This window comes from Ambystoma mexicanum, chromosome 7p (genome assembly GCF_040938575.1).
Source record: "Ambystoma mexicanum isolate Mex_15411 chromosome 7p, UKY_AmexF1_1, whole genome shotgun sequence".
Classification (NCBI taxonomy): domain Eukaryota; kingdom Metazoa; phylum Chordata; class Amphibia; order Caudata; family Ambystomatidae; genus Ambystoma; species Ambystoma mexicanum.
Window position 1 is genome coordinate 884,989,454 of NC_090939.1, and position 27,029 is coordinate 885,016,482.

The 27,029-nt window shown below is 48.4% G+C and overlaps 1 protein-coding gene across 2 annotated transcripts in view; it reads left to right on the forward strand.

The window, feature by feature from the left end:
• Positions 1 to 27,029, forward strand: part of GAS6 (growth arrest specific 6) — a 975,360-nt gene that overhangs the window by 864,902 nt on the left and 83,429 nt on the right. For both annotated transcript variants that reach the window (XM_069637123.1, XM_069637124.1), the window contains 2 exons: positions 14,847 to 15,019; positions 19,116 to 19,341. In XM_069637123.1, the coding sequence (XP_069493224.1) occupies positions 14,847 to 15,019; positions 19,116 to 19,341 (399 nt within the window). The remainder of the gene's footprint in view (positions 1 to 14,846; positions 15,020 to 19,115; positions 19,342 to 27,029) is intronic.

The window sequence follows — 27,029 nt, forward strand, 5'->3', positions numbered from 1 at the left end:
GGTGTCCAGGTTGATACTTGCTGCACTTACCTGGCGGCCATTGGAGCATGCGAGAACTAGTCAGATCAAATTTGTTCGGTGGCCAAACCGCTGATAAAGGCTCACCTCAAGGTCTTAACCACACTGTTCCCACCTGTGCATAGGCCCCATCCCATCTGGGACCTAAATGTTGTTCCCGCCGCTTTACAGCATAAACCATTTGAACCTATGGCTTCAGTCGGCATTAGGTGGGTGACACAAGGCAGTTCTGCTGGTGCCTCTCAGATCCGCATGTAGTCAGCAAGCTGCAGGCACTGTCATCGTGTGAACCATTCACGTGTTTCCACAACAACAAGGTAATCTTGCACACTCATCCAGATTTCTTGCCCAAGGCGGTTTCGCCTTTTCATTTGAACCAGGAAATATGCTTGCCTGTTTTCTTCCCTAATCCGCAGTCTGAGACGGAGAGGGTTGCACTCACTGGATCTGCATTGAGTGCTCAAGTTCTGTCTCTCCCAAACGAGATATTTCTGGAAGCCGGAAGCGCTGTTTGTCACGTTTGGGGGCACAGCCCCCGACACCCAGGCCTCCAAGTACTCCATCGCCCTTTGGATGGTCCAGGCCATTTCAGAAGCTTATGTGGCCAAGGGAAAGACGGTGCCCACGAGGATCCATGCTCATGCGATTAGTGCCAAGGCTGCCGCAGTGGCTTTTCAGAGGCACTCATCTTTGGAAGTAATTAGTAAGAAGGCCATATGGACCTCTCCATCTGCTTTCTTTAAGCACTATTCTCTGGATACCAGTTGTAGGTGGGGTGCAGAGTTTGGTCAGGCAGTTCTGAGGAATCTTTTTGCTTCTTCCTACTTATGAGGCATGTTGTCCCACCTCCACCCAGTTATCTTGTTTCGGTGGAATCGCCCACAAGGATGGAGGAAAGGGGACCGGACATATAAGTAATTGAAGTTACCGTAGTGACTAGAGCACTCATAGTCCTCTTTCCTACATACGTCCCACCCACCTTCCCCCGCTATTATGCCAGGAGCTAAAATTATCAATACAACCAGGTTTAATATCGTCCGATGTGTCAAAAGGGGACTGAGGTCAGGTGTGGGAGGGCGGGGCTTCAGGGGCATTCCCACGCCAGGCATGGCACCCCCTCGCACTACATTCAATTTAAATGGGAAGCTCACATTTTTTGCTACCAGAGGCTCTGGTACCGCCTCAATGTTGGGGGACGCCCACAAGGATGGAGGAAAGAGGATTGAGGACTATGAGTAACCTAGTCACTACGGTGAGTAACTTCAATGCGTGTATATATATTTCTGAGGCTTGTGGAATCTGCTTAGATTCACATGCTGTGCATAGGCCGACATCTAGTGGAAACTGCGGAGTATTACAGTTGTTGTTTTCGAAACTCGAAAAGGGACGTCGACGGGGCGTGCCAGTAATACTATCCCTAGTGTGACGTCCACTGTACCCATGATCCTTCACGCATCAAGTTCCCTCAGATTGTTTTTTTCCGCCATTCTAGACGGACGCGTATAGCTGAGTTCCTCTTTCGGCGTTAAGCCATTTACTTATTTCAATTATCGATCGTTCATTCTTTCTATCCTTTACTTCACCGACCATCGAAACATCACGCCGGTGAACACAAAGAGACTTCCCATCGAAAGACTACTGCTATGGACCGTTCGACCTTGGAAGGTCCATAGCAGTAGGGAGAGGGGGAGGTCATTTTAGGATGTATATGCCCCTCTTCTTACACTACTTTCGCCCAGCTGCCATAGTTTGTAGTTATGGACAAGGCCCCATTTAAATTCTGCCGCAAGTGCAATCGTAAATTCCCGCGATTTGAGCATTTAGTCTGTAACTTGTCTCCCGAGAGACCACATCGAGGTGACTAGTCTAGCGTGTAGGCTCTTCAAGCACAAGACTTTAAAGGACTGCTCCACAAAACGCTGGGCCTACTACACCAGGCAACTCGAGGCCATGGAGGTAGAAGGCGCTTTCAGTGATGGCAGCAAAGTCGCTGTTTTGGACGGCGATGGCGACTGGGTAGCTTCAGCTACCCAAGCGCAGGCCCCCGACCCCAGAGGACAGGCCGGTGGCCATGTTGTGGGGACTACACCCGGCGGCGGAAGCGCATCAAAACCACACACCACTAAACACATAACTCCAAGTCGAGACTCGACACATGGGTCCAGCTGTCGACAACGCACAGCACAAAGGGAAAGGTCCGTCGAGTCCCTGTCCTCTGGGCATTCTCGCTCGAGATCGCTGCACGACAGGACCAAACTGTCAAAAGACGGCGACAGTGTCGCGTGTAAATCTCCCTCTGGGGGCCGATTGTTCGCATGCGAGGCCTCGGCCCTTCCCACACCCGAAAATGGACGCTCTGCGTCAGATCAGGTAGTACGCCCCAAACAGTTGGATAAACATGGCTCTAGGCGCGAGTGGGGGGGAAAAGGAACGCAAAAAGAAGTCTGCAAAGACCCCTCATAGGGAAAATACTTCTCATAAAGAGAACCCTAAGGAAACTAGGACCATCCCTCATAAGGAGAAACCTGTAGAGACTAGGCCTAAAAAGTCTGGGGTTATTCCTCCCACAGATGAAGACTTAGGACTTCCTTCCAATGCTTGGTAATACCAAGTTCAGCAGAATTGTCTTCACAAGACAGTGTCATGAGGAGAACGTCATTTATGTCCAATTTCTACAAAGAAGACGCTGCATACTTCCCGAGTTTCCACTCCACTCCCCCACCACAGCTCCCTCTGGGTCTCAAGTCTCTTCTCAATCTTCTTAACCCCCTTGTAAAAGGTCTTGTACAGAAATTCCAGTACCTAGCACAGTAATAAAGCTCTATGACCTGGACTCCAAACACAAAGACCTCTCGATTGTAGAGGCAGCTGACCCTCAGTACGATGAGGAGGCAGCAGACCCTTATTATGGCGACGATGAGGACCAAGAGGCTGACCCAGAGGTCATTATGTATCCGATAGACTCACCTATTGATCAGGACCTTCCTATCGTCGATTCTCCTATTGATAACCAACCCCTTCTTAATGAGGCGCTAGCCAGGGCGGCAGAGTACTTTCAAATTGACACCCAGGAGGATAAGGACTTTGTAGAACAGATCCTTGGGGACAAGAAAACAATGGCAAAGTTTATTCCTCTACTCAAGTCAATACGGCGCAGGATACAACTGTCATTAGAAGCCCCTAACCTCACACAGGCTGTGAACCCGTGTAGAAAAGCTTTTTAAACCTGCACCTTCAGACCCACTGTACATTAGAGAGCAGCTGAAGCCAGACTCATTAGTTGTAACTACAAGTAGGAAAAGAGCAGGAACACCCCCCCCCTTGCTTCCTCTGAGGCCCCACCCAACAAGGAAAGCAAAAAGATTTACACCGCCTCCTCTGCGGCTTACCAGACCAGAATTGCAAACAATGCTACCCTTTTGGGCAGTTATAACTGCCACAAATGGGAGGAAGTGTCAGCTCTACTATCGTCTGCCCCAGAACCACTGAATCCCAGCTAGCACAGGTGGCCGCAGAAGGGGGGGCAGTGTCAAGCTGCTTACTTAAGACCAACCTTGATGCAGCGGACAATGCCGGAAGAATCATTACTCAGGGTACTGTTATTAATTGGCTGCGGCAATCAGGTTTCAGACCGGAAACGCAGGCCACACTAATTAACATGGCCATTGAACCCAATGTGCTCTTCAGGAAGGTTGTCGAGGACACCCTTAAGACAGCCAAAGACGAGTATGATGCACTTAAATCGTTGGGCCAACTCCGCAACAAGCCACCCGGCCAAAGGGGTAACGGCAATTTTCGCGGACAAGGTTCTCCACAGGGGTCCACTTGCAGTCAAAACCAAAGCTCCTCCTGGGGTAATAATCAGAATCAGTCGTCCCAGGGCTATCCTAGAGGACCACGCAGAGGTCGTGGAAGGGGCAACCCCTCTCGAGGTGACACCCACCTCAGAAGCAGTGACATTCCGCTTCAGGTGCCCTCCCATGCCTCTCCAGTAGGAGGGCGCATTTCCAGCTTCACCCACGCATGGGAGGGAATCACCTCAGACAGATGGGTGCTGTCCACAGTAGCAGGCAGATACTGTATAGAGCTCCTCCAACGTCCCCACGACCACCCCCCACGACAGAAGATCCACTCAAGAGAACACCAGCGTATCCTCCTCGAGGAGATAGCCACTCTGCTAATAAAGGACACCATCAAAGTTCGGAATAGCTTCTGCTCCAAGGGCATTCACAAAGGTACTGGGGGTGGTGGCAGCGCGCCTATGCAGGGAGGCAATCCCAGTGTACCCTTACCTGGACGACTGGCTCATTACAGGAGAGTCCCCCCTACATTCAAAGAACAATCAACCTCCTCTTTCAATTGGGCTTCTCCATCAACGTGAAAAAATAAAGTCTAGTGCCAAGCACTTCCATACAGTTCCTAGGAGCTGTCTTAAACATGCAAGAGGGGTTGGTCTTCCCGTCAGAGGAAAGAGTCCAAAACTTGTTACTGAAAGTACCACCAGATAAGGGTGCGCAAAGCTATGCTTTTGCTAGGCATGATGGCATCTTGCATTTACCTGGTTCCTCACGCGCGCCTGCGACCCATGCAGGAGTGGTTGGCGAAACAATGGTCTCAGGCAAGTGGTCAGTGGGACGATCTAGTGGTCGTTGGACAAGGGAAAATCTGCTGAAGGGGAAACCCTTCTACGATCCAGAGATACAGGTGATTGTCACGACGGATGCCTCTCTATCGGGGTGAGAGGCTCACTACCTTCACCACACAGCTCAGGGTTTGTGGTCTTGCACGGCAGCCCAAAACCACATCATTCTGCTAGAGCTTCTGGCAGTATTCAAAGCCCTTTGAGCATTTGAGTCCCATTTAAGGAACCATTCTGTGCAAGTCCTGACAGACAGCACTACAGCAATGTTTTATATCAACAAACAGGGGAGCACACGTTCTCCAAATCTGTCCAGGGTTGCGCAGCAAATTTGGAAAAGGGCACTCAAACGGATGATGTTCCTATCGTGACAGCATGTTCCAGGGGAACTCAACTCTAGCAGACTCATTGAGCAGAGATCCCCTACCAGAGGAACACGAGTGGCATCTACACGAAGAGTCGTAGAACACCTCTTCTCTCTGAGGTTTCCCCACAATAGACTTATTTGCTACACAAAGATGAGCTGGTTTTACGTACTCGCCCTAGGTTCTCCCCTAAAGTCATCTCTAAATTTCATGTAAACCAGTCAGTTGATCTACCGGCTTTCTTCCAGTATCCCAACAGCTCCGCTGAGGTAAAACTCCACACACTAGATGTGAGGAGAGTGGTCCTCTACTATGTAGACAAGACCAGACTATGTAGATACGATCGACTATAAAATCATTCTCCAACGTATTGGGACGGTGGGGAGAGCCTCAAAAGTAGTGGTAAAATGGTTCAGCTCCTTTCTGAAGGATAGGACCCGGCGGGTAACACTGGGCGTGTTTCTATCAGAACTATTACAGCTAAAATGTGGAGTTCCACAGTTGATCAGTGCATGCAGGAAATTAAAAAATGGATAGCATGCAATCCGCTACAGCTTAATGCAGCCAAAACAGAGGTTATTTTATTTAGTGCAGAGAGTATGCTGAGGGCCGAAAAACAAGACGGATCTTAGGAGAAGCTATCCAGTTCTCAAAGAAAGCAAAGAATCTGGGATGAACATGGCAGGAAAACCTAGGGAGCGAAGCCCAGGTAGGCACCAAGGTGAAGGCTGTATACTGTTCGCTACGCATGCTCAGGAATGTGCTCCCGTTTGTGGCAGCGGAAGATCGTTCACTGGTCGTAGGGGCGTTAACTAACTCCCATCTTGACTACTGTAATAGCCTATTGACAGGGATTCCCACTAAACAGATGATGAGACTTCAAAGGGCACAGAATGCAGCAGTTAGGCTGATAGCCCATCTGGGAAAAAGAGATCATGTGTCGGCCTCACGTAGATCTCTCCACTGGCTGATGGTAGAAGATCAGGTAAAGTTCAAGATGGCTTGTCTTATGCAAAAGTGCTATTACGATCATGCACCAAAATATCTGAGTGCTAGGATCCACCATCTTTGAGCCATCCAGAGATCTCAGATCGGGAGATAAAATGCTAATGGCCATACCCCGGACTAAATAGGTCTCAAAGGGGGATAGGAGGTTTTCGGTGTGTGGCCCAAAAGAATGGAACCATCTACCACTTACCATCCGCTCATGCTCACCGCTGAAAAGCTTCAGAAAGGCATTAAAAACCTTCCTATTTAAGTAAATCTAAGAGACCTATGCGCCAGCCGTTGATACAAATTTTAGTAAACATCTGCGCCCGAGTGCAGTTCATTCTGCTTGGTGCGCTTTAGAAATATTCAAAATCAGACCGCTAAGGAAAACAGATCAATTGTTTGTCTCCATAGCGCCGGCAGAGAAGGTGACTGGATTTCAAAGAATGCCATCTCTAGGTTGATAATCGGATGTGTACAACAGTGCTATTCCCTATCTAATAAGACACTTGCCTTTTACACCCTGGGCCCATTCCACTAGAGGCACAGGAGCCACCCTGGCTTTCATTGCAAATGTCCCTTTAGACAGTATTTGCAAAGCAGCTACATGGAGCTCAATAATTACTTTCACTCAGCACTACTGTATTGACACTCATTCAAAGACAGATACACAAGTGGGACAAGCGGTTCTTAGACATGTATTTGCTCATGAACCTTCTCACATCCCACCTCCTTCTAATACTGCTCGCTAATCTATGCACAGCATGTGATCCAAGCAGATTCCACATGCCTTAGAAGGGATACAGTACTCACTGCAATCGTATTTCTGATGCTTGTAACTGCTTGCATTCACATGCGCCCACCCTTCCTCCCCTCGGAGAGAAGGTGCATGGATGCTTATGAGCTTGTCTGATACGTATCTGCTTGGATACAATTGTACTCACGCTACACCTCATGCTACCTCATGTCGGAAAAATAACAATCTGTGGGACCTCAACGCGTGAGGGATCATGGGTACAGTGGACGTCACACTAGGGATAGTATTACTGGCACGCCCTGTCAACGTCCCTTTTTGAGTTTCGAAAACAACAACTGTAATACTCTGCAGATTCCACTAGATGTCGGCCTATGCACAGCATGTGAATCTAAGCAGATACAAGCATTAGAAATATGATTACGGTGAGTAATGTATACCATATATTTATATATATTTCTGAGGCTTGTAGAATCTGCTTAGATCACATGATGTGCATAGGCCGACATCTAGAGGAAGCTGCTGAGTATTAGTTTGTTTTTCGAAACTCGAAAATGGGCGTCGACACAGGGCGTGTCAGTAATACTATCCCTAGTGTGACGTCCACTGTACCCAAGATCCCTCACGCGTCTAGGATCCTCAGATTGTTTTTTTCCGCCATACTGGTCAGAAGCATTTTGCGGAGTCCCCTGGCCTTAGCCATACTTTAGCTAAAATATTAAATTATTTACATCCTTCCCCATCCCAACGTCGAACTTCGACACTTGACGCCGGCTGGAGAAGAAATCGACCGTCGGCTGCTGCACGACGGATTTGGGCCTCGGAAGGCCTCTGGCCTCGGCCCGGGCCTTGGAAGACCTCTGGCCTCGGCCCTGCAAGTAGGGAGAGTGGGGGGTTGGACATACTCTACACTCTTGGTATATAGGTACACCTTATACATTTCCTACACTTAACAGCCCGCTGCCTCAAGGTGCGTATGGAGGGTACCCCTTTTCAATTCTGCCCCAAGTGCAATCGCAAATACCCTTGGGTCGACAGGCACGCTACGTGCAATCTCTGCTTGCCGAGGGACCACCCCGAAGCGAACTGCAGAGCGTGTAGTAGGTTTAAACCTAAGACACTTAAGGACCGTTCGACGAAGCGTTGGGCCCATCACGCCAGGCAGGCGGCCATGGCAGCGGAGGGCGCCTTCAGCGACGGCAGCGACGCCGTACTTTCGGACGGCGAGGGCATTACGGCGTCGAAAGACAGCCGAGCGCAGGTCCCCGACCTCAGAAGGTCGTCCGGCAGGGCGGCTATGGGGAAGACCCCCGGCGACACAAGCGCTTCACACACCACACACACTAAACATATGAAGTCCAACCGAGACTCGACGACGTCGAGTTCTCGGAAAGAGGCACAAACAGAACGGTCCGATTCGGTGTCCTCTGGGCGTTCTCAATTGAGATCGCCGCATGACTCCAGGCAATCATCCACTCTTGCCAAGAGTGCCTCGCTCCCTAGGCTAACAGAAGTTTGATCGTCGGAGGACGAAGACGACTTCCACCCCCAGGCCGCGCTCCAGGAGTCGGAGCCCGCAGACAAGATCAGCGCGACCCCACGCTCGAAGGACAGGGACTCTACCCCCGATCCTCGACGCCAGGCGTCGAAAACCTCCGGAGCCACAAAAGGACAGGGAAAACACTTTTCCACTCACGGGGAGGGGGGAGAACAGCAGAAGAAGAAGCCTTTGCACTCTTCCACACCTGTAAAACACGCCACTCCCCCTAAACAGACAGACAAGACCAGGTCTGCTGATATGTCTAAAACCAGCAAATCTACTCAAGATAAATCTCCGAGACTTGCTGAGAGAGTCATTCCCAGTTCCAAAAAGTGGTCGAGTGAAGACATAGATAGGGTCATGTCAAGGATGTCTTCTTTGGCTGACTTTTACGATAAAAATCCAAACCATTTCCTTTCGTATGATCCATAAGGGGCGACACCCTCAGGCTTTAACGATCCTATCCCCCCGAGTAAGAAGCCCCGGTTTGAGACAACGATGAGGTCTACAGACCCCTTCGAGGTACAACCATACTCAAGACCATACTCACTGGATCAAGGAGAGGCTTCCTTTGGTGAGGACCAAGAATTTGGCATGGTAGAAGAGCAAATCGGGATGGGCTACTATGGGGATGATGAGGACCAAGAAGAGGAAGAGGAAGACCCTGAAACCTACAGAGTAGATTCCCCGGTAGAAAACGAAGCCCCGGTTACCGACTCCCCTGTCGATAACCAACCCCTCCTAAACGAGGTTCTCGCACGTGCAGCAGAACATTTCCATATTGACACCCACGGTGTTCAGGAGGAGAGGGACTTCGCCGAGGAGTTAGTGGGAGAAAGGAGGCCTGTTGCTCAGACCAAATCTATCCTTAAGTCCATTCAGGAAGAATAGACCTGTCCCTGGTGAATCCGAACCTCACCAGAGCAGTCAATCCCAGGGTTGAAAAACTTTTCAGGGCAGCCCAGTCTGACACTCTCTATATAAGAGGACATCTGAAGCCAGACTCCCTAGTTGTCACTAACACTCGTAAGAGGGCTGGAACACCCTTGTCATCGTCCAAAGCTCCTCCAGACAAGGAGAGCAAAAAACTATATGGTTTTGGCAGGAAAGTAGCCTCAACGTCCGCCTATCAGGCAAGGATTGCAAATTCCACCACCCTGTTGGCCAGCTACAACTGCCATCAGTGGGAAGAAGTCGCGGCACTCATAGCCTCTGCTCCGGAACCTTTAAAGGGCCAGTTAGCTTGGATTTCCGCTGAGGGTAGAGCCGTGTCTGGTTGCATTTTGAAAGCAACATTTGACGCCGCAGACAACGCAGGCAGATTGATAGCAGAAGGCACTGTTATCAAGAGACATGCGTGGTTGCGTGGTTACGGCAGTCTGGCTTTAAAGCAGAATCCCAGGCATCATTGTTGGACAAACCGGTGGAAGCCGATCTGTTGTTTGGTAAGACGGTCGAGGACGCACTGAAGAATGCCAAGGACGAATACGAGACACTCAAGTCCCTTGGCCAGTTAACCAATAAACCCCCTAACCAGAGAGGGAATAGTAATTTTCGTCGCCCACGCGGCCAAAATTCCCAGAGAGGATCTAACTATTCCCAGGGGCAGGGTACACAGTGGAACAACAGCCAACAGTCTACCTAGGGTTACGGCAGGGGTAATAGGAGAGGTCGTGGTAAAGGCAGAGGCAGCCCCAGCAAAGGAGGCGGCACGCCTCCACCAAAGCAGTGACGCTCAGTTCAGGGTCCCTTCTCACGCAACCCCAGTAGGGGGACGCATTTCCAACTTCACCCAGGCTTGGGAAGGGATCACATCAGACAGATGGGTGCTGTCAACAGTATCCACAGGGTACTGTATAGAACTACTGCAGCGTCCCCGGAACCATCCTCCACGACAGAGAATACACTCTTTAGAACATCAGAAGATTCTCCTCGAGGAGATCGCCATTCGGCTAGAAAAGGACGCGATAGAACTCGTCCCGGGACACCAGGTAAACAAGGGTATTTATTCAACTTACTTCCTTGTGCCAAAGAAAGATTTGACAATGCGCTCATAACGGGGGAAACCCCAGTAATTTGCAGGACAAACATTCAAAGGACTATCGACCTCCTCCACGAATTAGGCTTCTCAATCAACGAGAAAAAGTCAAGCCTGGTGCCAAGCACCTCCAAACAGTTCCTAGGAGCAATCCTAGATACTCAAGAGGGGTTGACATTTCCTTCAGAGGAAAGAATTTGGAATATACTACTGCAAATTCCGCAATATCAGTCCGGTCACCAAATAACGGTACGCAAAGCAATGCGTTTACTGGGCATGATGGCGTCATGTATTTACCTGGTCCCCCACACGCGCCTGCGCATGCGTCCCATGCAGGAATGGTTGGCGAAACAGTGGTCTCAGGCAAGTGGTCAGTGGGACGATCTAGTGGTTGTTTCGCCAACACTAGTACAAAGCCTTCACTGGTGGACAAGAGAGAATCTTGCACAGGGAAAACCCTTTTACGATCCCGAAGTACAGGCGGTAGTCACTACCGATGCATGTCTGACGGGGTGGGGAGCTCACCATCTCCACCACACAGCTCAGGGTCTCTGGTCTCCCTCAGTGGCCAAGAACCACATCAACCTGCTAGAGCTTCTGGCAGTATTCAGAGCGCTTCAAGCGTTCGAGCCCCACCTACTAAACCTGTCAGTGCAAATCCGGACGGACAGCACAACAGCCATTATCTACCTGAACAAGCAAGGAGGGACTTGTTCGCCAAATCTGTCCAAGCTTGCCCAGAAAATCTGGATATGGGCACTCAGACGGAACATCTTCCTGTCATCACAACATGTTCCAGGGGAGCTCAATTCCCTAGCGGATGCTCTGAGCAGAGACTCCCTCCCAGAGGAACACGAATGGGTTCTACACAGAGAGGCCGTAGAAAATATCTTCTCTCAGTGGGGTTTCCCACTATAGACTTATTCGCCACAAGCAAAAACAAACAATGCCCAGGATTTGCATCCAGGTTCCCCCAACCAGACTCCCAAGGGAACGCCCTGTGGATGAACTGGTCAGGGATGTTTGCGTACGCTTTTCCACCAACTCCTCATCAGGAAGGTGGTGAACAAGATGAACAGAGAGTCGATGACGCTCGTCCTAGTTGCTCCCATGTGGGCAAGACAACCGTGGTTCCCACACCTACGCAGGATGGCGGTGTGCGAGCCCATCAAACTTCCAGCCTGGTACAACCTACTGTCCCAGCACCAAGGTCAAACAGTGCATCAGCAACCCAACTCAATGAACCTGGCAGCATGGCTCCTGAGGTCATAGAGTTTGGGCATCTCAATTTACCACAGAGGTGTATGGACATCCTAAAGGAATCTAAGAAACCAAACACAAGACACTGTTACTTTGACAAGTGGAAGAGATTCGTTATCTGGTGCCAGAGTAGACAAATCAACCCAGTTGATTGCACTCCTTCCACTATTGTTACATACATGCTCCACCTGCTAGATGCAGGATTGGTTTTTAACTCACTGAAAGTACACCTGGCAGCCCTGTCGGCATACGCCACTTCCCATAACAAGGTCTCGTGGTGGAAAGTACCAGTAGTCAAAGCCTTCATTGAAGGAGTAAAGAGACTTCACCCTCCTATTTCAAACCCACCACCAGGGTGGGACCTTAATGTGGTGCTGTCTAAGCTCATGGGACCCCCTTTCGAGCACATGCATAAAAGCAGTCTCAAACACCTGACTTATAAAACGGCCTTTTTAGTAGCTATTACTTCTATAAGAAGGGTCAGTGAAATTCAGGCTCCGTCAGTGCAGGATCCCTTCTTTACTGTCCATAAAGACAAACTGGTCTTACGCACACACCCTAGGTTCTCACCTAAGTTTATATCTAAATTCCACGTAAACCAGTCCATCGAGCTTCCGGCTTTCTTCCAGGACCCTCAAAGCTCGGCTGAGGTGAAACTACACACCCTAGATGTGCGTAGGGCAGTCCTCTACTATGTAAATAAGACCAGACCGCTAAAAAAAACAGATCAACTGTTTGTCTCCGTAGCTACAGGCAGAGAGGGGGATCGCGTCTCTAAAGGCGCCATCTCGAAGTGGATTATTAACTGTATCCAGCTGTGTTACTCACTCTCTGAAAGAACTCTGCCTTTCACGCCAAGAGCCCACTCTACTAGAGGCATTGGGGCCACTCTGGCTTTCATTGCAAATGTACCCCTTGACACCGTTTGCAAAGCAGCTACTTGGAGCTCTATTCACACTTTTACTCAGTATTACTGCATTGACACCCATTCCAAGGCAGATACACAAGTGGGACAAGCGGTTCAAAGACACTTATTTGCTCATGACCCTTCTCACATCCCACCTCCTTCTTCAGGTACTGCTCGCTAATCTATGCACAGCATGTGATCTAAGCAGATTCCACAAGCCTCAGAAGGGATACATTACTCACCGTAATCGTATTTCTGATGCTTGTATCTGCTTAGATTCACATGCGACCCACCCTTCCTCCCCTCTGAGAGAAGGCGCATGGTTGCTTGTAGTCTTACCTTTCTATCTATTTGCTTGGATTATCTGTACTCATGCTACTCCTCATGCTAGCTCATGTCAGAAAAAATACAATCTGAGGATCCTAGACGCGTGAGGGATCTTGGGTACAGTGGACGTCACACTAGGGATAGTATTACAGGCATCGCCCTGTATCGACGCCCATTTTCGAGTTTCGAAAAACAAACTGTAATACTCCGCAGCTTCCACTAGATGTCGGCCTATGCACAGCATGTGAATCTAAGCAGATACAAGCATCAGAAATACGATTATGGTGAGTAATGTATCATATATATATATATATCCTTCCTTCCAGACATGGTGGTCAAAGACCTGGTGGTACCTCTACTCCATCTTCTAACATTGGTGCCAAGCAACAGAGAAGTCTGGTACTGAACCCACAAGGTTTTCTATGAGGGGTCTGAATGAACAGCCTTCAAGTAATAAGCAACGTCTCTACCATCACCAGAACCAGGAGGGAAAGAGTCCAAGATTGACACATGTGAGAGAGCAGAAAGACCAGAGAGAGAGATTTTTGATGTATGAGGAGACTTTTCTTTGTAGAAGATCCAAGAGACTTTTCTATTACATCGTATTTCTCATTTGAGCAGAAGAGAACACTGGACCGGGAGAAACTTTTAAAAAGACTTATTTGTTTCCTACTATTCCGAAGGACTGCCTTTCTGACAAATCTAAGAACTAAAGACAGATTGGCCAAAAAATCTGAGGAATGCGAAGCTTGGGCTGAGGTCGAAGTGAGTCTGGATGGAGAAGCCTTGCACCTCTGTGAGAAGAGGACCAATATGACATTTAAGTTCATCTTCCCAAGTTTTTTACCTCTCCCCTACTTTAGCCCCTATTTGAGAAACACTTTAATAATTATCACTTGCTAACCTAGGTCTTGTGTGTCATTTCTCAGGCAATGCATCTGTGCTTTGTGACAGTTAGTAGTAGGATGGTTGAATGATTGGGAGTGGAAGGGAAGTGGTGTTTAATGACACAATTCATGCTTGCACATATTGCACTGAAAGCGTGCTCCCGCCCCTTGATCTATGTTTTGATATTTTCATGTCATGTTTGTGGTTTCTATTATTTTTAGAGATGGCTGTCGTGGCGGCTATCGTCTGTCTTTTTAGTTTTTCTGCCTGCTGATTTGGGACAGAGAGTGGGAAGAGGCAAGAGCAATAATTAGACCATTTTCAAAGCAGCAGGGAGGGACTGGGGAGAAGGAGAGCAGCGATCTGTGATTAATAAAGGGCTGCAGCAGGGAGGGACTGGGGAGAAGGAGAGCAGCGATCTGTGATTAATAAAGGGCTATGTGTCTGCATCTTAGCGGTACCGATGGATTTGGTGCACAAACATTGTTAAAGCATTTTTAAATTATCACATCGATTTTTGCCATGTTTATTCAAACCTGGCACGTGCCAATCTAGTGGAAGGGCTCATTATTATTATTCATTACATTTACTTGTGTATCGGACCTTTAATACCTTCTCAGATTATTATTTCTAATGCCACAATGCTATCATTTACCCAACACTAAGTGTCACTTTCAATTGTGCTGTATGACAGTCACGTAATTCTGTTGGATGGTTATTTGAAGTAATGTGTCGTGTCCTTTTTATTTTGCCTCGGTACACAGGGCTGTTTCTTTGTGTATTCATGAAGCCTGGTGTAAGGTAGCTTAGTGGGTAAATGGACTGCAGAGATCTTTGTCGCTTGTAGGTCATGAATCAATTTCACAGTGAGACCCAATCACTCTTTCACTCTTCCAAAGTAAAAATGTATATAATTGACTTTGGGAATAGAAACACCTGTTATTGCAGCAAAAAACTGATAGTTACCATTAAAGTTATTGTAGCAAACAAAATGTCATTTTTATCCAAACTACATAGTTTCTTCCAAGATTTGTCAATATTCACCTAAAAAAATTACTAAAGGGAAATTGGGTTACTTGTCCATGCTTTCTAATGCAGATGTGTTCCTTTGCTCCAACAGTGGCTTCATCTGGTGACGAGCAAGCAGAAGGAAACTGGACGATCTCGATGACGGCTGAAATTCGTCCTGCCGCAGACACTGGTGTATTATTTGCATTGGTCAATGAAGATAAGGCAGTTCCCCTATCACTGTCTCTAATAGACTACCATTCCTCTACGAAAATTAAGCAGCAGGTACTAAGCAACTTGTCTGCATAATAACTTTCAAAAGCGTAATACTCCAAACATCTGAATATACAATGGGGGGGCCTTTCAAAAGATGATGTTGGACATTTGTGATTTAAACTTTGCAAACCAGGCCAGAGTCAAAGTAGTGCTCAAAATGTGGAACATAGAATCATGGGTTTGAATGAGAGGTTCAAGGGGTAGGGATCCTAGGCTTCAGCATTCAGCCTATGTCTGCTCATGCACTGCCACGTTCATGCTTCACAACAATTTGCCTGCCAGTGGGTTACGTTAACATACGTTTGATTAGCACATTCCAATCTACATGTGTTTCAGTATAAGGGCAAACACAAAGGGGAAACCTAAGTCCAGTTAGATGTTTAGCCAATACAAGAACTGATGCTGTGAAACTTACAAGTTATCCCATGAGCACTGTTTATTCAATCAAAACCTTTACCTATGATAATAACTTAACGGGGGTTCTGTAATCCCACCTGTAAACCCACCTTCATGTCTGACTAGCATTAACAAATTAATGTTTAAACTATTTCAGGACAGCTATGTTTTTAATGTCTCAGGCCGCATGTGCATTATTTGTTAAATAAGAACGAAACAAATATGTATTTCCTGTGAGGAACATTTCCCTCATTTTAAAAGATATATTTTGTGCCCGAATCCGTCAAATTATTTTACATTCCTTATGCTTTACCATACCTCGAAACGGTATTAGCGCTCAAACATGAAATCCTTATGTCGAGTAATGAACGGTTTTGCAATTATTTTAAATCCGCAACTAATGTTGTTTATTCAGTACTATTGCAAAGAATTAAGGGTAGTTAGAAATGAAAGGTCCTATCAGTATGTCCAGAAGTGATGTTGAAGTAAGGGTGGGCAGGCATTAAGATGTGTGTGTATTCTTCCATGTGCAGAGTAAGCAGTGGAAGAGATGGATTTCCTAACACAACTCATTTTCTCCCTGTAGTTTTCAATCTGTAGATGGAATTCCTATAAATGCAACTAATCTTTAGGTGTTTTATATTACTGTATTTAAATCTTCTTGGGCACGTTACTTTGCCTAACCTATGTTGTGATTTTCTCTTGTAGGCCTGCACATAGATTGTGCCTTGTGTACGTTCAAAATTATGATTCTGGACTTGATCTCAGCATTCACTTTTTTTTCTGAATGATGGCTTTCTCAGTTTGTCATTGGATGTAGTGTGCCTTCATGTTTCGTGAGCCATTCCACCCCACCCCCATTGCTCGCATTGGTGCTAGACGAGGTGGTCTGTGACGCTGGATAGATTTGCTGAAGGCTGGGGGCCTTGCGGATTGGGAAACCGTATATGCTTAGTCTAGAGATGATGATATCTGTGGTGTGTGTGTGTGTCCCACCTTAGTTGGTGAGTTAGCCATGAGTGTCTACTCTGCGAGGGGACTGAGAGTGAATTGTTACGTGGCAGGATAGTAAAAGCTTTACTCTATAAAGCAGCTATTGTAGTGGGAGATGAGCTGTTTCCTGGCCCTTCCTAAAACCCATTCTAATCTGGGACAAGCATGCTTTGTGTAGTCGGAAGTCTTTGTTTTCTTCCAAGGGTTTATTTTTAAAATTGTTATATTGCTAATGGGCGCTCCCTTTCCATTGCTAAAGACTACAAGACGCAATTTCACTATTGCCCCTCAGTTTTTAGGTAATATATTGAGGTGGCAAGATGCTGAAAGTGGTAACATCCTCGCTCGTATTTGTGTCAGAATCTGAATAGGGATTCGCAGTTACAGTCGCCAAATTTAGCTGCATTTGACCCCTTATTTGACTGGCGATTAAATAGTTTTGTACTTTTCTTTTTTTTAGACTAGACTGAATTGTTATCTCATTGCATTCAACTAATTCTGTGACCATTTTAAAAGCTGATTGTGAGCATATTGTTGATTTTTCATTGGCTTTATCTTGGGACAGACTAACAAGTCCTTAATATTGGAATGGTCGCTCAGTAGTTTATGGCCAACCTAAAAGGCGTTTTTTTGGACTAGTTCTGTCAATTAAGAAGTCAGAATAGGCTGACGCTCAGGTGGTCATAGGATTTCTCAAGGGTGCTTAATTAGCCTCAGTATCTCCTTTGCATTCTTTAATGGCATAGACGGTGAGGAAGTGGGATCTAAAGGCAGAGAGAAATAAGCCAAATGTATTTATTGCAAGACATTTAGTTAATATGTAAGAGGACCAGGGATACAACGATGGCTTCTTGCTGCTCACTTCGTCATTCACCAGGTTTCCTTCATTCGCGTGTGATCCCCTCTTTGGGAGTTTTCCCCATCCGTCCTATGATGCATTGTGTTGCACTGCATCCTCACATGTCTTTCTCTAGCCCTAGACCTACTTTGAGTCTTTCAGCAAATATAATTTCCAACAAAATTTGACACTAAGACGCAACATTAACTCACAATATCATCCTCTCAAAACGTTGCACTAACTAAAGCAGCTGGGCAGAATTGCAGTGATCACATTTCTCCCAGTCTCTTAAGTCAATAACTCCATGCAGAGGTCCAGTGAATTCAACAGGATTGTTAACATTTGGCAAAATAAATGTATTAAGCATTATTGCCCGCGGATGTGGGCAATACAGCCTCTTATATGGCCAGAAGCCCAACTGATGGGCCAGAGTCAAGCATGGGCAGATAAGAAGGGCTGAGGGAGTTATAATGCCTAGTAGCTGTAGGTAGCAATGTTATTAGCACCTAGCCAGGGGCTGGGTGATGGACTGAAGCTAGAGCGGTGGACAAGAAAAAGGTTTCAGTTTCTGTTGCTCGGTTGGCAATGTGCACTGGTTTCTCATCGCTTTCCCTTCACTTAGTGTCGCAGAGCTCAAGGGAGGGACTTGAGCGCCTGCCGAGCCTGGAAGCAGATCTGCAACAGAATGTGTTGGGTTCATGGGTTGGGATAATAGGAACCATAGCCAGGCTGGGAGAGCAAGCCGACTGGGCGCCTGGATATCCAAGTGGGCCATGTAGGGAGGGATAGGATGCTGTGACAGGTGGAGTCCAAGTTAGCATCCTGCCAACCAATGGGATCCTTGGTTACACCAGTGAAAAATGCTTGGAAGCCATGGATCATGATTTGTTTTCAGGATTCTAACGTTCCCTTCCAGGTGCTGAAACCCCTTCCTCTCAGGAGAATGTCAACTTACGACATTGAGTGCCAATAAGCAAAGATCTATTCTGCATGCCTAAAGTATGTACTGCTCCAGTTCTTGATCCAAATAGAGAAAGGCAACTCTTACCTCACTGAGGCCGAGGTCCATGCATGATTTGTTGTGTGTCGATTCTGATGTTTTTCTTTTACATATATAGTCTTCGGTTGATTATGAAAACTATGTGCCCTAAACTATTCGAACACTCTACAAGATGATTAATTAGTTCTGGGCTGCATTCAATGCTCTTGCTGACCTTTTCTCTTTTCGGAGTAGTGTATTTCTTTTGGAGTTGGCTCTCGCCTTGTAAAATTTCAGATGTGTGGTAAGACCATGTCCCAAGGGTACCCTCTTATAATTGCCTTTTTTTATTCTTGTTCATTCTGCACTAAAACATTTCTTTGAGTTTGCGTGTGTAACTCCCCTGCCACATTCAAAATTGTATTTTCGGTTGTATTTGCTACCAGTGCACGCAATCTGATTTGAAGTGTCTGTGTGTGCTTGGAACTGTACAAATGCAGAATGTTAACTTGCAACTCTTTCCTTATTTTTCCTTTTGTCGACTCCCATGTTTACTTTTTTTACGTTTTTTTCCTGATAGGCTTCTCCCCCCTCTTCTTCTTCACATGTCAAGAAATGAAATACAATCTTAATGCAATACGTAGTTTGAATCATCATTGAGGATTTTATTGTGCTGCATGAACTAGTTAATTGGGTACATGTGGCTCATTCTTGTGTTCATGCAAATACTTGGCACGAAATAAGAGTTGAGGAAAATCAAATAAATTGTTGTGTTCCACAGAGTTGTGAAAGAACATGTCCCGTAGAACAGGTTATTTGACCGTGATCTCTGTAGAGGGGTTGCCACATCCATGCACCTTCTAAAATGAGTGGTTCTGGTGTTTTCCTTGTCTTTCCAGCTCATTCTATTATCCATAGAGAACACAACTGTGTCCAGCCTGGAGGTAAACGTTTGTGATAGTGATCACTCTGTGGGGATCTTCATTGCCAAAGAAACAATTTTGCTTACGGTGGATGGAGTAGCTGGCCAGAGTGAAATGAACCATGCACAGCTGAAGGCCAGCCTTAACCTCTTGAATGACCACCTGCAGAGGGATGTGAAGACGTATTTAGGAGGACTGCCAGGTGAGGATATACTTTGGTAAAAAGCAGATTTCATAGGCTTTAAGCTTCCCCAGGCCAGACCTTTTAAGCATTAATGTTCCTGCACCTCTTCCCTGCCTCCTGCAGAAGTAGCAAGGGAGTTTCCAAATGTCGTAGTGTTGCACATCTTCTGTACTATTTGCTTTTCATTATTTTTAAACCATCATATATGTAAATCAAGTTTGAGGGCACGTGCACTGTTACTGGTCTCTTGGTGTTGAGGAGGTGACCGGGTAAAACAGAAAGCTGAGCAGGGGGTGGAGTCGGTGGGTAATTGGGTGAGGAGGAAGGGGGGGAGATAGAAAGAAGATGACAGTGACCAAAGGTTGAGACCCTGCAAATATGTTTGTGTGTTCCAGCTCTTTCTCACCAGTGATTAACTTTGGAAAGAAAAGAGAGAAGGCAATTTCATCCTTCTTAGTAGGCTTTGCTAAATGGATGAACACACATCAGCATAAGGCGGCAAAGCGGAAAGTTCAAGATGGTACAATTAAGCCTATATTTGACTTTGAGGAACCAGAAGCCTGTAGAATGAAAGATGAAGTGTCTTGCACCAGTGCTGAACCCTGGATTCATTTGGAGCCATTTCAGAGTATGCAGAAATTACAAGTTACTCACCATAGTGACTAACATGCTCTTAGTCCCCTTTCCTCCATACTGTATGGTCGTCCCTTCCTAGGGATGGGAGACGGAACCTTTTTCACCAGAAAAACCTTCCCCTTAAAATTTAGAGGCGCGCCCGGGTGCATCCCTGGGAGCATACGCTACCCGGACTCTGCCCACGAGCGCCACTCCTCAGTCCCCATTGACAGGTCGACAATATCTATCATTGCCTAATGACACCAGTATTAATAGGGGGGACGATGGTGGAGGAAAGGTTACTTACCACACAAGGGAAGAATACTCAAAGGCATATAGGGGACAAATGAGTAACGAGATAAACACACGTAGGGGAGTCCCCCAAATGAACCATTCAGCAACTAATTTAATGGCCCAGTTTTAGCTCATACCAGGTCCCATTCCATATGCTGTTTGAATCACCACACAGAATGTAAAATATAATACACAGTGTTTGTCATTTTATACAAAATAGTAATAATTTATTGCGTAGGCCATTGGTCCTACGTTAACAAAATAAAAACCACATAAATACATATATCGATATGGAAGATGTATGTATGCATCTAATAGCATTTCAGTGATTTAATCATAAAACAAAAGGTGACACAGAGTCAATTTTATAATTTGGAGGGAGGCGGGCACAAAACACTGTCTTCCTGGCCCTATCTGGCTAATAAGTCACAGAAATCCTCCAAAACATAGTGTCACCTAATACATATTCTAAAATTGATTATGCATGGCAAGAATTGTACATGACTGAAAATACACATCCCAGGTCGACGTCCATGGTGGCGATGTTGAACCACCTAGCAGAACTCGTTGGTACAGAGTGATGCAAGGGACGTTTCGGCAGGACATCAATTATACTGCCTTCGTCAGGACCCCAAGGGAGATGGAGCTTTTAAGAAAAGAAACGATTCTCCAGAGGTATATTTGCTGCCACAAAGGCGGCGCAAAGAGGAAAGAACCTCCAAGTCTTGATGGAAAGGCTGGGTATGACCTCTGTAAGTATGCCTCTATTAACTGTCGCATAGATCAAAAGTCCAAGTCACCAAATACAGAAGTCCAGGGCAATTATGCAGTCGGGCGTCCTCCCGTAGTCATTCCTAAACTGCGTTACACTCCTCAGCTCCGCATGTACGGCGCCGAACGTAACCTGAGGAGAGCCTTCCACTTAGCAACCCATTTCCACAGTGTTTCGTCGTCCGTACTACTTGAAACAGGAAATGCGGTGTGCGCGCGCCGACAGTAGGTCCATGGAAACAAACGGTGAGTAACTTGTAATTACTCTTATGTCCCGTCCCCTTCCTCCATACTGATTGGGAGATTACAACTGAATGTAGCCCCAGGGTGGAAAGGAGACCCTCCCTAAGCAATTAAGTTCCTTTGAACTGCCTGTCCGAAGGCCGCATCTGACTTAGAGCCGGCATCTAAACAGTAGTGCTTGCAGAAAGCTGACGGGGTGGCCCAGTTAGCTGCCCTTCTTATGACCTGCCATGGAACCTGCCGCTGGAATGCGATGGCCGTGACCTTGGGCCTGACGGCATGGGCGTGCATGTTGGCTGGCAACAGCTTGTGCTGTCCCTCATAGACCTCTTTTGATGGCCGCAACGATCCACCTTGCTATGGAGGCCTTTGATGCCTGATACCCGGGTCTGGAGCCCCCAAAAGTGACAAAGTGCATCCGACTTGTGGAAGCCCTTAATCCTATCCAGATGGAATTTCAGAGCGCGTCTGACAACCAGACCGTGCAGGACTCTCCGAGCCTCGTCCTTGGGGTCAGCGAAGAATGTAGGTAGGACTATTTCTTCGTTTAGATGGAAAGCGGAGGGTACCTTAGGTAGGAACGCCGGGTCAGTCTGCATGACAACCATATCCCCATGGAAAGTGGTATAGGGTTCTGAAGCCACCAGAGCCTGGATTTCACTGACTCTGCGAGCGGAAGTGAGACCTACTAGCAGATCGGTCTTGATGGTGACCATCCTGATGTCCGCAGACGCCATTGACTCGAAGGGTTTGGCACCACGGCCCCCAACACCACATTGAGGTCCCACACATGGTGTGGCTTTTTAATGGGTGGGTAAAGTCTGGACAGGACCGCCGGATGTTTCCTGACTATCGAGTTGGACGAGGAGAAAACCTCCTCCTCTGAATTTCTAGGGGCCCTATGGCTGCAGATAGGTGTGACATGTGTCCACCTGTACGCCTGAGTGGGCAAGGTGCCGAGACCGAAGGCACATCGTCCAGCATGCACGTCAGGGGGTTGATTTCCTTAGAATCTGCCCACTGACAGAACCTGATCCACTTGCTCCTGTATTGGCTCCTAGTGGCCTTGCTCCTAGCGCCCTGGATGATCTCCAAGTTAGCTTGAGATAGGTTCAGGTGCTTGAGGGTGATCTGCTCATGAACCACGCTGCGAGGGCTAGCTTCTGAGGAGCGGGGTGGAGAACCCTGCCCCCCTGCTGAGACAGGAGAGCTGCTGCGCCCAGCGGAAGGTGGATGGGTGGTAAATCAGAGAGGCTGTGCAATTCGAGAACCACGGTCACGCCGGCCACCAAGGCGCTATCACTATGATGCTGAGGTGACAAACCTCCTTTATCTTGTGGAGTACCCTGGGGATCAGGGGTGTGGGCGGAAAAGCATACGCTGTCATGCCCTCCCATGGAATTTGCATGGCGTTGCCCATGGAGACGGGACCTAGTCCCTGCCAAGACGCAAACTGATGGCACTTCCTGTTCCTCCAGGAGGTAAATAGATCCACCTGAGGATGGCCCCATGTGTTGAAAACCTCCTTCAGCACCTGGTCGTTTAATTGCCACTCGTAATTGTCTGCTCCCAGCCTACTGAGTCTGTCCGCCTCCAAGTTGGCCTCCCCCGGGAGGTGGACGGCCCTGGGCTAGATGTTGTTTTCCAGGGCCCATTCCCACATGCTGACCGCTAGGTTGCACAGCGGAGGGGACGTGGTACCTCCCTGCTTGTTGACATAGTACATGCTGGTGGAGTTGTCGGTATGGATCAGAACGGTCCTGCCCCTGATGAGCGGGAGGGCTAACCATATGGCTCTGAGCTCCAGCCAGTTGATATGCGACTCCGCTCCTGCCGGGTCCAGACTCCGTGGACGCTGTGGCTGTCCAGAGTGGCTCCCCAGCCCTCTAGGGAGGAGTCCGTAGTAATGGTGAGCTGCGGCGTCGGCTGCCAGAATGGCCTGCCCGTCTGCAGATTGCAGTCCTTGGACCACCACGTGAGGTCCGAGTGGAGAGAAGGCGGTTTGCTGACCAGCTCCGCTTGGATGCCCCTCTCCTGATTCCATGAGTCTGTCAAGTGCAGTTACAGTCTCCTCATCCGGAGCCTTGTGTGTGGCATGGCCAAGAGGACCGCTTCTGTGATACCCAGCAGGTGTTGGTACCACCAAGCCGAAGTAACTGTTCTGGTAAGGAAGTGCGTAGTGGTCCTCTTGATGGCTGTGATCTTGCCCTCCGAGGGAAATACCTTCTCGGAGCTCATATCCCAGATGAGGCCCAGGAAGGTAAGGCTCTGCGTGGGCTGCAGCTGAGACTTCTTGAGGTTGATGGTAAGCCCCAGGTCGTGGAGCGTACTCATAAGTGCTGAGGAGGTGTAGCCAACCCGCTCCGGGGATCTCGCCCTGACGAGCCAGTCATTCAGGTACAGGTAGACATGGTGGCCTTGGGTCCTGAGGAGGGCTGCCACTGCATTCATGAGTCTGGTGAATACCCTGGGGGCTACACCCTGTACTGGAAATGACAGCCCGTGATCCTGAAAATGTACGTGAGAAGCCAGCCTGCCCCCCACTGGAAACACGTGGACCTGGAGGGACATGTCATGCCTTTTTGCTCTCTGAGGCTGCTGCTGAAGAGTGGGGACTGGTAGAAGCCCTTGCTCTCCCCTCTAACCCCCTTTTTTTGCTTGCGCCGGTGCTGACCGTGTGAGCGGTCAGGTTGTCTCAACCTCTGTTCCTGGAATCCCCGGAACCTGCCAAACGCCAGCCCCTTATCGGGGCGTTGATGCGACTGGGTGTACGCCTTGGACGTGGCCTTCGTCAGGATAAAGACTTCGCAGTTTGCGAGGTGTTCTTCTTATCTAATTCCTCGTCGGTGGTAGAGTGGAAGAGGTCACTACCCTCCAACGGAAGGTCCAATATGTGATCATGGACGTCGAGGTTAAATTTAGTAGCCCGAAGCCAGGCCGTCCTTCTCATGTCCGTGGCTATGCAGATGGCCCAGCAAGAGGTATCGATGTGGGCCACTGTAGACTCCATGATGTCCTGCGCTACTAGCCTGGATTCTCCTAGACTCGCCTTGAAGCGTGCCTGGTTCTGCACCAGAAGTTCCGGAAGGAAGTCTATTTCCCGCCACAACCTCTGGTTCGTGGCTGCCAGCATGGCGTCCACGTTGGCTTCACACAGATGCAGGGAGGTGTTGGAGTAAAGCTTTTTCCGGTACGCCTCCAAGATCTTCTCCTCCTTGCCTAGCAGCGCTTGAGGACGAGGTGGCCGATGACGACTGAGGCTTAGAGTAGAGTGACGCTGCAGCAATAACAGAGTGCAGCTGGGGGTGCGTTAATAGCAAGAGTGTATCCCGCTCCATCTGTCTATACTTGGCATCAAGGCTCTGATTGACCTGCTGGGCCGAGTGTAGCTTGAGCTAACCCTTCTTGGCCAGAGAGATGACATCCTTCTGCATCGGGACACCCTTCTTGGTAGAGGGTCTTGGGGAGAGGACCTCTGCCAAGACCCCCTCATCGGGCTGCTCTACCTCAGGATGAGGAAGGTCCAGATATTCTGCAAACCTGCAAGCCTGTAGTGAAAGGCCTTCGCTCATGATGGTGTGTCTGGGTCCTCCTCCTCGTCTGTATCCGCCTGGGTGTCCGGCTGGTCCACCGCGGGAGGAGTGCTGGGCGCCGTGAGCTGCAGAGGCTGCTGCGGAGATTGGCACGGAACTGGCTGCACTGGGGGCGGATTCGAAGGAGCTGGCAGTGGGGACTGCGCTGGGGGCTGTGGGGCCGGAACCATGGGAGGAATGACGATAGGCGCCAGTGGAGTGACCGGAGGGAGCAAGTCCTTGACTGCATCCCTTAGGATGGCACCCATCTGTGGGGTGCTAATCAGCCCCAAAAACCTTTCGAGGAACCTGTCCTCGGAGGCTGAAGAGGAGGCAGTGGATACTGACGGAGTGGCTGGGGGCTTCTGGGGCAGGAGCACACTCAGTCTGGGTTGCAGGGGAACCTGCTTTGCGCTACTGATGGATACACTGTTATCCCACCTTGAAACTCGTTCACCCGCCTGCTCTATTCCTAGGAGTGGCATCGGACAAGCGGCCATGTTGTCTGGCGCAGCGGCCATTTTGTCGGGCTGTGTGCCACGTGCCAAAGTAGTGGTACATGGCCTTCCGGACACGGCCTTGCCTAAGACTCCTGGGGTTGGAACATGAGGCCTATCCCGCACCTCAGGTTTAGGCCTGGAAGGTGTACCGCCCTTTGCATAGTAGCCGGTAGTACTGCGTGCAAGAGCCCCCTCAGACATGGTGCCGGTACTAGGGCAAAGCCGCTTGTGTGTAGACCCAGTAGTAGAACCTTGCGGTCCCTCAGTACTGATACTGGTAGGGTCCGGAGGCCGTGAGGCCGGTAGCTTGGTTCGCCTCGGTGCGTGTGCTGGTAACAGAACCCGAAAGGTTCCTCCCGCTTGTGCATTTCTTGGGGAAGGAGTCGCCCTTACGGGGTGCGATGGAAAATAATGGCCTTCCCTTGGGCCTCGATCTCTGCTGGTCAAACCTCTTCAAGTTCTCTGGAGGCGACGCTTGGAAGAGTTCCCTCCACCTGGCTAGCCTGTTCTTCAGTGCGTGTGGGGTCAGTCGCACGCGGTGCAACCCTCCCAGCCGTGGTCAGGGCCCAGGCAGCGGTGGCAAAGAGCATGGGGGTCAGGCGTGGGAAAGAGTCCCTTGCAGGCTGGACACCTGCTGAAACCCACTGAAGTTGACATGCGCCAGGGAGGAGCGTGACGCCGGAGGACCAAGTACCTTGATGACAAAGACAAAAAGATAAGAGAAGAATCCGGGGAAGAGCGTGTGGAATTACATGGCTAGGCCAAACCCAAGAGCGGTGGTGAAATCAGCCCGTTCCCATCGACACGGAAAAGGGGACTGAGGAGTGGCGCCAGTGGGCGGAGTCAGGCTAGCACATACTCCTAGGGTCGCACCCCCGCGCACCTCTAAATTTAAAGGGGAAGAAGGTTTTTCTGGTGAAAAAGGTTCAGTCTGCTGTTCCTAGGAAGGGACGCCCATACAGTATGGAGGAAAGGGGACGGGACGTAAGGATGTGTCATTTGTGGACTCCAAAGAACAGACCCCATGTCTCCTTGTATAGGTTAAAATCGATATAGCAAGTGGACTAGCAGGCCCCTATATATCTGTTGCCATAATGGAGGTGTGAGGTAATCGCATAACATATCTTATTACTTGTTTATATATTTTTTTGAGGACTTCTTTTATTGTTGTATTTATAAGTTTGCTTTTATGGATATAAATTGTTTATCCAAATAAAGCTAATTTCACTGTAATATCAGCTGCAGTAACTGATTAATTGAAGGAGTAGAATGAATACATTCTTGAAGGAGAATAAGAGGAAAGGGAAGATCCAGAGAAGTTTAAAAAAAAAAGCCTAATGCCATCACTAAGTCAGCTTTTATGGCTCAAGAGAGATCATTAAAAATTGCAATGCCTAGCTTGTATTTAACAGTAATCACTCTGCATGTTTCAAACTCTGCTAGTCATTGGTTGGAGCTGCCTCTCATCAGCACGATCACACTTTTGAGCGAGTGAAATTTAAGGCAATTACCACTCATCCTCTCTAGCGGACATGCCGTGGGGCTGCACGAGACCAGTACATCTCGCCCAGATGCCCACTGGTTGAAGGGCCACAAAAAAGCTGATGCTGGTGGTCTGGTTTTGAAAAGCACTGACTCAAACTTTACTTATAAAATGGCACCCAGAAAAGGGGTACCAAGAAATCTCCCACAGCAAGAAAGACCACAAACG